Source organism: Miniopterus natalensis, chromosome 3, assembly GCF_054644295.1.
Source record: "Miniopterus natalensis isolate mMinNat1 chromosome 3, mMinNat1.hap1, whole genome shotgun sequence".
Taxonomy (NCBI): Eukaryota; Metazoa; Chordata; class Mammalia; order Chiroptera; family Miniopteridae; genus Miniopterus; species Miniopterus natalensis.
Genome location: NC_142083.1, coordinates 2,226,024 through 2,240,703, shown reverse-complemented (window position 1 = coordinate 2,240,703; position 14,680 = coordinate 2,226,024). Strand labels below are relative to the sequence as shown.

Genomic DNA, 14,680 nt, shown 5'->3' with positions numbered 1-14,680 from the left:
GCTCTCCATGCCCCTTTCTCCCTCGTTCTCCCTGGGGCTTGGAAGTTGTCTCTGTGGCTCTTCCCCTTTTGCCGACAGCATAGGGGACAGTCTCCGTCCTTCCTTTTCTGGCTGCATGCTGTCCTCCACCCCCTTCACGGGCCCTTCCAGCAGCCGGCTCCTTCTCTCCCTCCCCCCTCTGTCTGCGCCCGGCCAGGTTTTTGACGGTTCTCACTCTTCTCCTCTCTGTCCCTCCTCCCTCCTCCTCTCCATACTTGTGAAGCTCATCCCTCCTTCTTCCCTTTCCTTCTCCTTCCTCTCTCCCGGAACGGTGGGGGAGGCGCAGCAGGTCTAGGGAGGAGGGAGAGCTGCCTGCCTGCCAAGGGCTTGTTTCCCTTAGGTCTTGTTTCCCCCCTTGGGAATATACAGGACTTTCAAAGACATTTACTGACTGGAAAAAGAAATGATATGATTTAAACATTATATTGTAATTATCTTTAAATCTGAATGAACTGAATACTGTTCTCATTCACATTTGCTATTCAGGTGCTGAGTTCTAGGGGATCTTGGAGCAAACTATTGGCCCTAATTGCAATGGTCTTATATTAGGTGTTTTTATTTGTGTATATTTGTGTATGTATAGTTGGTATTTAGCAGTTTCTGTCATGTGACTTGCCTTTTCTAACAGCATTTTACTAAATCATTTATGATAGTACTCTAATTAGATTCTGACAACTATGTAGACATATTGCTATGTAACTATCATTCCAATGAGAATTTTTTTGGTCACTTATAACCTACTTTTAATGGTGGGAATTTTAAACTGTATGACTCCAAAGGAGTTTCTGAAGGTCTTATTCATATTACATTTGGTCATTAAACTGTATATAATTTAAAAGTTTTATTTATTGACTTTGGTAGTAAAACATGCACATTGTAGAAACATTGACATGGAAATGTTAAAGTATAAAGAAAATTAAAATCACCTTTTATCTCATAGTCTTGGTGAATTTACTTATTATATGAATATTTAAACACACTAGCTTCCAGCGTATTTGTATATAACACAAATCACGCTTTATAGTTTGATGTCCTGTTTTTTTACTTTCTTTGCATTATATTGTGAATATTTCTTTAAATGGAAAGATATACCTCTTTTTTGTTTATTGATTGATTTTAGAGACAGAAAGAAAAAGGGAGAGAGAATCGTCCATTTGTTGTTCTGCATACGTATGCATCATTGGTTGCTTCTTGTAGGTGCCCTGACCAGGGATCAAACCCACAACCATGGTGTGTCAGGACGATGCGCTAACCAGCTGAGCCACTGGCCAGGGCAAGGCTTTTTTCAGTGCTCAGAATGTGGCCTGTCTTGATTAGTGTTCCATGTGCACTTAGAAGAACGTGCCTTTTCTAGTTTGGGTTTTGTTCTGTAAACTTCAGGTAAGCTTTAGGTTGTTAATAGTGTCATTCGAATTTTCTTACCCCTGTATTTTTGCCTCCGTCTTCTGTCAGTTGCCGAGAGAGACGTGTCAGCATCTCCAGCTATCCCTAGTTTCTTCCTTGGTGGCATCATGTCCTCACTTCGCTTGTTTTGCTGCTCCACTCAGGCGTATGAGCGTTGAGGACCATTCGGTGTTCTGAGCGAGTCGATGTCCACCCTCGTGGAGCAGCCCTCCCCTCCCGGGCCTGACCTATTCAGAGTCCGCGTCAGCCACGTCGGTACAGCTGTCCGTGTCGTCTTAATCTTAGCTTTGCATGGACGCCTTATTCCACCCTTTTGCTTTTCATTTCATTATAACTTTTTGTTTTGGAATAATTTTAGATTCACAGAAAAGCTGCAGACATAGGATAGAGAATTTCCATATACCCATCACCGTTTCCCTGCATATTAACACCTTACACTGCCATGTTACGTTTGTCAAAATTTAGAAACTAATATTGGTACATCATAAACTACAAAGTATATTCAGTTTTTCCACTAATGTTTTTCCTTTTTAAAAAGTTACTTATTTGTTTATGGGATTTATTGGGGTGACATTGATTAACAAAATTATAGTTCAGGGTACAATTCTATAATACACCCATCGTCTGCGTATTGTATGGTGCGTTCACCACCCCGAGTCCAGTCTCCTTCCATTACCATTTATCCCTACTTTACCCTCTCCTGCCTCCCCACCCCCTTCCCTCTGGTCTTCACCATCTGTTGTCTGTGAGGTGTGTTTTTATTTTGTTTTGTTTGTTTGCTTCTTAATCCCTTCACCTTTTTCACCCAGTCCCTCCACCCCGGTGCCACCCTTTTACTTTTAACCTGTCTGTGAGCCTATATTTAAAACCTGTCCCTTGCACATGTCTTTGCCTCTGGCTTGTATTTTATCTAGTGTGACAGTCAGTGCCTGTTCATCCCTCTGATTTCTTTCACGTATTAATTTTGGGTTGAGTACATTTTTAGAACCCATTTCATCTCTACTGATGTTTTAGCTATACCTTTTTTAGCGGTTCTGTTAGGGAGGGATTACAATATACATCCTGAAGTTTGCACAGTCCACCATGAACTAGTAATATGTCACCTCACATGTGACATAGAATCTTAAAACAGGTTATGTTTTGTGTTAATGTTGAAACACGTTTTATTCTACGTTACACGCCTTATAGTAAATTATTAATCTTGCGATAAACAATGTTATCTTTTAAAGAAATTAAGAAACAAGAAACATTTTTTTATTTACCCACAAATTTACCATTTTTGATGCTTTAATTCCTCCGTATAGACACAGATTCCTGTTTGGTATCTCTTCACTTCAGCCTGAGAACTTCATTAGCATTTCTTGTAGTGCAGGTCTATTGGAGCAAAGTCTCTGAGCTTTTTTTAATCTGTAAATGCTTTGATTTTTGCCTCTGTGTTTGAAAGACCTTGACTTAGCTCAGCTGCTGTAACAAAATGCCATAAACTGAGTGACTTAACAGACATATGTTTTCTCTTCATTCTGGAGGCTGGAAGTTCAAGCTCCATATACCAGCATGTTGGTGTCTGGTCAGGACTGTCTCCCTGGCTTGTAGACAGCTGCCTTAAGGTTGTGTCCTCGCATGGTGGGGGTGGGGTGGACAAGCACTCTAGTGTCTGTTCTAATAAAGTTACTAATCCTGTTGAAAGGAGCCCACATCATGACCTACCTGACCCCAGTTGCTTCCCGAAGGGCCCATCTCCAAATACCATTATACTGGGGGTTAACTCTTTAGTATATGAATTTGAGGATGGGGGGGTAGGGAGCACTACATGTTATGGACATTTAATCTATAACAACCTTTTTATTGGATGTAGAATTCTAGGTTGAAAGTTTTTATTTTGAAAGCTGTCATTCCATTTTCTTTTTTAAAAATTGTAAATATACATAATGCAGAATTTACAATGTTAACCATTTTTAAGTGTATAATTCAGTGGTATTAAAATGCATTAAGCACATTCATAATGTCCAACCTTCACCACCACCCATTCCAGAACTTTTTCATTACCCAAACAGAAACTCTGGGCCCACCAAACAGAAACTCCCCATTACCTTCTCCAGTCCCTGGTAACCTGTATTATACCTTCTCTCTCTGAATTTGCCTATAGGTACCTTATATAAGCAGAATAATATTGTATTTGGCCTTTTGTGACTGGTGTACTTCATTTAGCATAATATTTACAAGCTTCATCCATGTCGCAGTATGTGTCAGGATTTTATTCCTTTTTAAGCCCATATAATATTCTGTGTATATGCCAGACTTTGTCAGTCCATTCACCTACCGGGTGCATGTATTGTTTCTTCCTTTTGGCTGTTGTAAATAAGCTGCTATGAACATGGATGTACAGATATCTCTTCTAGATATTTATTCCCCTTTCCTTCTGCTGGTTCTCTTGGCTGGCTGGATAGTCCAATCAACAGGAGGCAGATGACCAGAGAAAATCAGAGTTAATGCTGTATGCACGGGAACCCCCCATGCATGAGAAATCAGAGACCCTGCATACCTGAGCGGCTCTGATAGACAGAGGGATTGAGGCATGTAAGACCTCCTGAGCTAGGGCGGAGTAAGGTGCTTTCCAGGCTTCAGAAGGTTACTGCAGGGTGATAAGGAGAGCAGACCTTCAGTAGATAGAGGTCTGTCCTGCCCAATAGGTCAAAGGAAGTTATTCCTGATAGTCTTATGGGCAAAGCCTCCAACGGAAATTCTTCTCCAAGGTTTAAGGGAGGGGAGAAGTTTCTCTTCAGCCTGTAACTAAAATTACTTTCAGTTTAAGTAATCTGTATACCAGATTAAAATTTCTCTTCAATATTATTATAATGTTTTCACAGCATCTTTTTAAAATAAAACCTGTCCTGAAAGAACCACCCTGGGGTGGCTTGTCCTGGGGCTCCACAGCCATGTATAGTAAGAATCTGAAAGTACTTGCCATTCCCTCCTGTTATAAAGAGATTGTGCATCCGAATGGTGTTCTGGAGGTATATTCTGACAGGTTTTATGTGTTACTAGGAGCCTTTATGAAGTAACATTATATCATTTTGGGCCAATTTTGAGGAAATTCGTACATTTTTTTGTGTTTTTACTAGTAAAAACTCAAGCTCATTTTCTCCTTTATAGTTTTGTCTGGAAGAATCCACACTAAACAAATTCAAGCCAAGGTAGTATATGCCTGTTTCTTGTGCCTTGAGAGGACCCAGGGAAATTGGCCTGCACTGTGGGCGGCAATATAGAACTTTCCACCCATTTGGAAAGCGGTTTACTAACATGTCAGGGACCATGGGAATTCTTACAACCTTTGACTCGGTTAGTTCTATCCGCAGTGACCAACCTTAGAGGGTTCAGGTCACTGAGACTTGTTGCAGCAGTCTATACTTAAAAAGCAGTAACAACAGAGTAACTTGATTTTTCAATAAAAAGGAATGGGCTAAGAAATTGTGACACATCAACCTAATTGATTATTAATGAGGCCATTAAAACAGGACATATGAAGACTGGGTAACTACATGGAGAAAAGTTGTGATATGATACTTGAAAATAGTCAGTGCACAGTAACTTGATTGGACATGTCCCTGCATAGTCATGGGCGAGTAATGGGCTAAGGAAACAGTTGCTAGGGTGTTAAGCACATGGATATATATTTTTTTAATTTGTCTCTAGTATTGTTAAAATGTTTCCATATTATTTTTATAAAACAATAAGGCCCTGAAAGAGCCATCTCTGCCCCCCTCTTTGGTCTGGTGTTTTTGAAGTTTTTCACTTTTAAAACCAAATGCAGTTTCTTATTTGACTCCCGTGGCGTTTATTGTATTTTACTTCGTGTCCTGACTTGGTCCTTCCAAACAGTGCCATAGTGTAGCTTTTGTTGTACACTTAAAAAAATATATGTTTTTGTTGATTTCAGAGAGAAGAAGGGAAAGGGCGAGAGAGAGAGAAACATCAGTGATGAGAGAGAAGCATCCATCAACTTCCTCCTGCACGCCCCCTACCGGGGATTAAGCCCAAAACCCTGGCATGTGCCCTGACCCGGAATCGAACTGTGACCTCCAGGTTCATGGGTCGACAATCAGCCACTGAGCCACACTGGCCAGGCTGTACACTGTTAAAGGAGGGCACTGACCCTCCTCAGTACCACACAGTGACAAGTGGTGGAGCTTGGGTTCCTCCATATTTGTCTGAATCATAATTCCTCAGTCAGCCAATATCGTATTTCATAGTACGATTATGTGGTTACCCCCACTTCCCCTCCTGTGGGTGCACAGATTATAAGCCTCTTAAATTGAGGAGTAAAGCCTCTCTATCCTCTGCAGCCCTGGCGTGGATCTCTTGGCATAGCAGCGTCTTTCCATTTGAATTGAAATGAACACAGGTAAATTATACCCACTTCCTGCACTGTTGTGCCTGTCATAGGCTTTTCAGCATGTGGTTGTGTAGCTGCTTAAACAAATTCACTTAACGTATATTGTACTCAGTGCTTCTGACATATACAAGAAACGGAATATTACATTCAGCCCTTATTTAAGCAGAAAATCTAGGTTTTTCTCTCCTCCAGACTTGAAGCAACTTACCGAGTCTAATTGCAGAATCCTTTGTTGAGCTTTAACAACTAACTCATATTTTTCAAGGAAGATTTTCTGCATCTGACTCCAGCTCTTTATTGCTTGCTCACTCCTTTTTCAGAAGTGCAGAAGTAATTTTCATGAGACCAGAGGCTTGTCTATACTGTTGAGCATTGAGTCCAACGTCCAATACTTAGGTGCTGAAAAAATATGTTGAATTAACGAGACATGTGCTTTTTATTGAGCACGGTGAGCACTTCACTTACATTACCTGGTCCTTCTGCCTCATGTGGCTCACTCACGGGGAGGAATGAGGAGAAGCCCTCCTTGCCCGCAGTTGCGAGTTGGGATTCTGGCCCAGTTTCTGCTCGACCCTGCCTTTAGCCATTGCTGTGCCCTGTCCTGCGCAGAAGGATCACCTGGGAGTAAAGGCTCTCACTACTTAATTTTTTACTCATTATATGATTAGCAGTATCACTTGTACGATCTGTTACGATCTGTTTCTATCTTAACAACATCCCATTTAAAACGTAACTTTTGGCTCCCTGGAGGTTCTCAGCATGCAGAGTATAGTGGAAGCCACATTCCAGCCCTCGTTTCCCTGGCTGGTGGGGCTCCCACTTCAGCGTGCATCTGTCTTCAGTGTATCTGAGTCACTGTGGCCACTGACTCTTTAGAGGTGTTTAAAGTTCTTGTGTGGAGGGTAAGTAAATACACAGGTGTGCTGTGAACTTTTTGTATTTTTTAAGCTAAAATGTACTTTCTAAAATGTCCTTCATTGTTTATGCAATCATTTAGTGTTTCTTGGGTTAGGTATCTGTAGGGTACTTAAGATTTTATTGCAGACCTAAGATGGTTTTTCCTTTTAACATGTTTTATGGTTGAGGTAGAATATAAATGCAGTCACCAAATTTAGATCAGTTCAGCTCTAAAATAAATTTAAACACATAATTGGTACCCAATAGCCCCCAACAGAACAAGTTTCTGTAAGCAACATTTGCAGTGTTCGATATGTGTGCTCTATTAAAACTTTTCAACATTGATCTGTAATAACAAGCAATTTAGTGCACTTACTACCAAAAAAAGCCTGGTAAAAATGTTGGTTCTTTTGAGTATACTGAGAGACCTATCAAAAATTTACCCTTGGCAAAACCCTTTTTCATTTATTTTTCTCTATGACAAGCATAAACTATTAAGGTTAAGTGGGTGGGGCAACCGGAAGTAATTACTAAGGCCAGTGGCATTTTTGTGGTTTAATAAAGGCAGAAGCCAATTATTCAGTTTTTATTTAGTGAAATGGTGCCAAAGAGGAGGTTCCTGCCGAGCAGCTGCACTCCTTCAGTGTTCCCCTAATTTACCAGAGACACACTGTCACAAACAGAACTTTAAACTTGATCTACAGCCACCGAAGTAAGGAGGCTTTTGTTCGGAGAGCACGCAGAAGAACTCCCGTATACAAATCAGCTGGCAGATGACGGACAATGATGAAAATTTGATGCTTTGAAGTCATAATAGTCATGAAATGTGTGAAATTCTGGTATTGAAAAGAGAGCGGCCAGCAAGGCTCAGATCCTGGGGGTTGCGAGAAGCTTGCTGGGAGGTTTGTCTGCATTTCGACACCAACTTCCCATTGCTTGTTCCTAGCTTCTTTTGTTTAAAAAAAAAAGTCGAATTCACACAAGATAAATGGAAACAGTTGATAAGCGAGTCATACAGTTTCTATGTAGAAAACTAATATTCTTTCATGAAAATTGGTATATAAAAGAATGAAGTTCATTTGCATAGACTGGCATATACTTTCTGAGTGGTTTTTAAAGTTTCTCTTCCACAGATTCACTAGCAGCATGGAAGGTCAGCCTTGAGCTCTGCAGTTAGCACTGTGGGAGGGGCTCTGAGAGAGGAGAGCTTTGGGGCTGTGATGTGCATCTTTTCAGTAGTAATTCTGTCTGAGTGCCCTTTAGTCTCTGAGTCAGGATTCATCACTGCCCTAAAAAGGGCATATTTACATGAGATTGTGTTTCTGAAACTTTATTAAGATGGAGACATTCCTTAATAAAGGGAATATAGGTTTCATGTTTGACCCAACCACTTAAAAAGTAAAAGTTTTAAAATTCAATAAACCTCTGTATATTATCTATAAAGTTACTGGCTTTTTTCGAATTTTCAGGTAATTATAACTGGTGAGTCTTAAGGTTCTTACAGTGCCAACTTGAAGGCTTCTCATACCTTATCTGATTTAATGTTTTGTAATCATAGAAAACTTAGGAAGTATTATTTACAAGTTTTCTATTATACCTAAAAAGTGAGAAGTCTGTACAAGGCAATATTGACATGTTCAGAGCATTTCTATCCTTGTAAGCAGGTTTTAAAAAAAATGACCCATGATCCCTCGTGCAATACAGAAGTAGGAATCAAGAGAGGATATCATTAGTTCAGTATAGCTTAAATCACTTGTAGATTCTATTTATTTATTTGTCTATTTGTTTATTTGTTTATTTTTTGCAAGGGTTGAGTCCCAGGTAGATCAGTGAGAACTTTGAGGTAAAGCAAAGCATTGATGACACAGGAAGCAGTCAACACAGTGCCTCATGGTTCTTGTCAAGTGTTACATTGTTTCATGGGCATCTTGGAGTGGGAGCTCTGGCCCATTGAAATGTCCTGAAAGGATAGGTTCTTCTGTCACCGGCTGAAGCTGCGTGGATGAAATGATAACAATAGAGTGTCGTAATGCTTTTTAAAGTGTGAGAGATCAGTCTGTCTAGACTGAGAGTGTGTCTGCAGGGACTAGGAGTTTCAGAGCTCCGTGCCCTCTCTGTGTCAGATACGTGAGCTTGCCAGCCTTCCATCCTGTCCCCCAGCCGCTCTGTCCAGCGGCACCACCCACATGCAGGGACTGTATGTCAGAAACCTGGGCTGCAAAACTCGGAAACTCATTTGTTCAAATGCCAGCTTTAAAGCAGGGGAAGGTATCAATAAAGAACTGCCATAATTTTTGGAAGCTGGTAGTTAGGGGTGCAAAATATAAAGAGCTTAGCAACATTTGGTAGCTTCTTACTTTAAAGGGGTTTTCCATCCTAAATCAAGAAATACTATTTCCATTTTTTTAAAGCTTTATTTGTTTCTTAATTACTTTGGCATATAGATAACATACTTACTGAAGTTTATGAAGAAAAAGCCTGTTTCCTATGGTCCTATCTTCCTGAGGCAACTAGTGTTAAGAGTATAATATGTTTCCTTTCCTATAGATCTTAATTTACAGAGTAGCCAATGTATAGTCCCTGCTCTTATGAATTCAGCTCATAATAGAAGGACTACTGTGTAATTTGGAAACGAATCCTCACCCCATAATTTTGTAACACACATATTATCTCTTTATACCCACTTAAACTATAGCTGAGGAAACAGTACATGTTAATATAAAGGTACAACATGTTAAATAAGAAGTTAGCATGACAGATTACAAAACTATACTGAATTAAAAAGGGAAATAAGTATTGAGGACTCCCCAGGAGCTGAGTCCTTTTCAAGCTCTTGAGGAATATGTTTTAGAAGGTCAATACTGGTAATTACTTTTCTTTGAAGTTGAACTTGACCATTAAAAATTACCAATTAGGCCCTGACCTGTGAGGCTCAGTTGGCTGAGCATCACCCTGTGCACCAAAGGGCTGCTGGTTTGATTGCAGGTCAGGGCACATGCCCGGGCTTCAGGCTCCATCCCTGGTGAGGGATGTGCAGGAGGCAGCGATCAGTGTTCTGCTCTCCCATCAATGTTTCTCTCTCTTTCCCTCCCCCTTCCTCTCTCTCTAAAAATCAATTTAAAACCAAGACAATGAAAACGTACTCATATCTTCACAAGTATGCACCAGTTGCACTCATTTTGCTTTTATTCCATCCTCTATAAAAGAAACTATTTTTTAAAAATATATCTTTATTGATTTCAGAATGAGGAAGGGAGAGGGAGAGAGAGACAGAAACATCAGTGATGAGAGTCATTGATCGAGCCCACAACCCGGGCATGTGCCCTGACCGGGAATCGAACCCCGATCGCCTGGATCCTAGGTCGACGCTCAACTGCTGAGCCACGCCCGGCTGGGCAAAGAAACTTTTTAAAAATGTAGCCAAGTACTATGAATGCATGTTTCTGTAAGTGTGTATGTGGATCATTTTGATAGTTTCTCAAACAGACAAGTTTTGACAAAGCACACCTAATTATTGGTGCAGGTAGAAAGGTACTGTGCTAAGCAGAGGATTGGCTGTCAGCTAAAATAACTTCAGAGAATTGTGTTGTTAGGCTGTGGGTAGAAAGACTAGTTGAGTCAGAAGTACCCTTACTGTTTTCCCAGTACATGTTGCAGCGCTAGGCATTTATACTAATTCTGTGGTCCGTAGCATCAATTAGGGTGCTACTACAAATAAGCATTCGCCTTTAGAATTAGAGGCTATATTACAATGAAATTAAAACTTGCAAAATGGGTTCAATTTTCTGGTTTTCACAAGTTTGGTATAATCATTTTCATGTAAACTGTTCTTTTTAACCATTCACTCCATTCATTCATTCATTCATTCATTCATTCATTTTACTACTGCTGTACAGCATCTTAATTGTTTTAAAACCCCATGAATTAGACATTATTATAATAATTTTTTACAGGCAACATTCTGTTTATCTACATGTTTACCAATTTCTTTTTTAAAATATTTTTCAATTTTTCAATTACAGTTGACATAATTATTATAGTTTCAGGCGTACAACATAGTGATTATACATTTATATATCTTACAAAGTGATCACCCCAATAAGTCTAGTACCCTTTTGATACTGTACATAGTTATTACAATATTATTGACTATATTCCTTAGCTGTACTTCATAGCCCCGTCACTCTTTTTACAAGTACCAGCCTGTAACTTCTCAATCCCTTTACTGTCTTCACCTCTTCCCCTAAACTCTCTGCCATCTGGCTACCATCAGTTTGTTCTCTGTATTTATGAGTTTTTTCTGTTTTGTTTATTTTGTATTTTAGATTCCACATATAAGTGAAATCATATGAATCATATGGTGTTTGTCTATGTCTGACTTATTTCATTTTGGAAAATATCCTCTAGGTCTATCTATATTGTCACAAATAGCAAGATTTCATTTTTTTTATGGCCAAGTAATACTACATTATATATACCACTTCTTCCTTACCTGTCTATTGATGGACACTTAGGTTACTTCCATATCTTGGCTGTTGTAAATAATGCTGCGATGGACACACAGGGCTGCATATATCTTGTTGAATTGCTGTTTTGGGTTTCTTCGGATAAACACCCAGAAGTAGAATTCCTGGCGTCCCTCCCTCCTCAGGGAATCTCTGCAGCCAAGAGAACCCTCCCAATTCTTAATCACCACACTGTGCCTGTGGGACCTGCCTGTTCCGCCTCTCCGCCCCTCCTACCCCTCTCCACGTGGCTTCTGTGTAGCCCTATTAAAGGGTTTCTGTTCAGCCAGCTTTCAGGTGGTTCTCAGCGACAGCTGTTCTGTAATTTCGTTGTAATTTTGATGCATTTGTGGAGGAAGTGAGTGTTGCGTTTTCCTACTCCAGCATACTGACTGGAAGTCTTAACCAGGTATTTAACACGTACATCAGCAAGCAAAGCATGACTTAAAATGCTTCAATGATGTGGTTGGCTCTGCTGTGAACTTTGATAAACCGAAGTGTTTATTACTAAATGGAGACCTACGGTCTGAATTATGTTATTGTTTTGTGTCCTCTCTGCTACTGTAATTTCATAAATATATCTAACCTGGGGCATCAGAATTGTATGCACTCATTAGTTGAGCATTCGATACTGGATAGAATTATAAAAAAGAGCCAAGTATGTTACCATTGTTTTTATATCACATTTCTACAAAATTGTACACTTTTTTAGCTTACCTTTGGAAATAGATTGGATATATCATTTACTTTTTAGCAGGTTTCACCAAAGGCAGATAAATCAAAATGCTAATTAGAATTGTTAATTGATTTTAATTCTTTGCAAAAAGGTTGAAGCCTTCCTCTGAATGGAATGCCTTGTTGTAGTCAGTTTGATAGAGAAACCATAGGTAATAGAGTTTTTTATTTAAAATTTAGTCATTTTCAATAGCCCTTACTGTTGATATACCTTCACATTCTTTCTGTGCTGACCAGTTGCACCACTCATGAAATAAGAGTCTGCTGACTATGGGCTCTTCCACCAGCACACTCTTCAGAAGTTACCTAAAAATGTTTTATGGATCCTTTTCCACTGCACCCTATATCCCCCAGTATTTCTTTTGTAAATGAAGGCAGCAGTTTATAGTGTAAAATAGCAGAGTAGTGAAATAAGCCAGGAAGCTTTAAACAAAACTCAGTGTACAAATGAATCCAAACAGAATTGTGTGAACACAGAAAGCAGCATTCAAGCGTCTGTTGGTTGCTGGAATGTGTCTGCTCTCTTTTCTGCAGGACATCACCACTTTAACTGGCGTCCCCGAGGAGCACATCAAAACCAGGAAGGTCAGGATCTTTGTCCCGGCTCGCAACAACATGCAGTCTGGGGTGAACAACACCAAGAAGTGGAAGCTGGAGTTCGACACCAGGGAGCGTTGGGAAAACCCTCTGATGGGCTGGGCATCCACGTGAGTACCTGGGTTTCACCTGAATAGCTTCCCAGCTCTTTTTCCATCTAGATTTTCCTTCTAGACATGCTGATTTTAAAACTTCTTCATGTACAGTGCTTTTTGTGTAGACATCACTGCGTTCTATGACATGGTCATATATTTATATATAATATACATATTTAACATTCATGTGAGGTTGGCCCAGCAAAATCTACCATAGGAACAGTTGTTCTCAGAGTAGTTTATTGGATAAAAACGGCTGACATGTGAGCACTGTTAGTACGTCCCCAAGCTGTGCACATTAAGGTACACTACGTAAGTAGTGTTAATAATCACTAACACTTCACTTATTTTTAAATTAAAATAAAACTTCATAAAGTATGTTTTTGTTTGTCAGAGGAGGTGGCTAGATGAGATGATATATTAGAGGTTTTGAAGGAAGCTTGTAGGCTCCTGGATTTGTGATTAATAAATGTGCAGTGCACTGGGATGAAGTAGTTATAAATTCTGTGGGCCAGTGAAATCAGTGACCTAAGTCTCCACTGTGGAATGTGGCCCACAGGTTAGGTAGCAGGACTGCCTCTAGCTGAGTAAAAGAAGCTGCTGCCAGAGATACAGCCAGGTAAGCTGGAAAGCGTCGTTCTCACTAAGATTCCTAGAATATTACATGTGTCCAGTCTCCAGGTAAAGAGTTACTGGTTTAAATTGTCTCATTTTAGAAAAGTGTGATACAGAACATTCTTTCCTGTTGATGTACCTGGGAGAATTTTTGTTAAAAACATCTTCTGCATTGCAATTTAAATAGAATTACATTTTACTTGGCAAGATGACGTATAGACAATTTTTTAGGTATTTTGCATCTTTATATCTTATAGTTTATGTAATATATGGAGTGTTGTTGTAAATCACATTTGTAAGACTAACGAAATTTATAAGGAACAGTTTGTCAATGTGCAGTGGTTGGAATGTTATGATGACCTTTTCTTAAGTTGCGTGAGATTTTAACGTGTCCATCTTTACGCAGGATTCATCCATTGCACTATTTCCTGATGGCATTTGGTTAGTTTTCAGTTGGGGCTGCTATGCATAATACTAAAATGGAGGTTCTTGTACAGATCTTTTGGTGAATGCACGGCTTGTTAATATGCCAGTAAATCCCGAAATATCAGTTATCAGTTAATAATGAAACCCGTTTATATTAAAAAGTAACAATAACCTGTTGATTCTCTAGTCCTTATGCTTATCTAGTGGATAGCAGTGGCAATGTGATGAGTTTTGTTCTAGCAGACAGTTAAATTATTGATGGCAATGGTAGAGGATGTGTTTTTTTGCATTCTGAGGGTGGGTCTGCCCCAGTCTTACCCTTGGTCTTAGTCCTGGAGCGTAGTGGTAAAAATAAGAAGGCCTTCCTGAGGCTCTGATGGAAAGCTCAGGTGTTTCCCAAGTCCCGCTTCTAACTGGGACTCCAGATTCACTCTCCCCTGGAGCAGGGAGACAGCTGCTGAAATCTCTGCTTGGTTCTTTCAGCCTTCTCAGCAGTTGTTTTAGAGCCTTGCTTATTCCTGTGCAGGTGGGGGGCTCCCTGCCCTGTGCACCCCTCTTTCTCACTGCTTCATCCCTACATTTCCAGCTGCTCTGGCAATCCTGAACACCATCCCAGACCTGATAGGACTGGCTTTTCTTCTGCTTGAGTTCTTTGTGCTCCTATCCATCTGGACTGGAGAACACCTTTAGGGGAAAGTATATAAACTTTGATCTACTCCAGGGTGGTTTCTTCTTTCCAAGGTTGAATCCTCCGTTCTTCCCTGTTTTTGGTCACTCTCTGACTCCTGCAGTTGTTTTGTCCAGAACTTATCATTAGGCAGGTGAATCTGCCATTACCCAAATTGGAATCTCAGTAAAAGAATTCAACAAATAAAATCTAAAAATATAGGCACAAACTGTGTTGAGTACAGACTGGGAAGAGAGAGGTGTACAGTTGGAGGGTAGGGTACAGAAGACTTCTGGAAAAGATCAGC

General features: G+C 39.9%; 1 protein-coding gene across 1 annotated transcript in view; it reads left to right on the top strand.

Annotated features, from left to right (window-relative positions):
- The window catches only part of NDUFS4 (NADH:ubiquinone oxidoreductase subunit S4), a 71,065-nt gene that overhangs the window by 39,544 nt on the left and 16,841 nt on the right, over positions 1–14,680 (top strand). Inside the window, exon 3 of the mRNA XM_087815257.1 lies at positions 12,508–12,680. Within this exon, the coding sequence (XP_087671383.1) occupies positions 12,508–12,680 (173 nt within the window). The remainder of the gene's footprint in view (positions 1–12,507; positions 12,681–14,680) is intronic.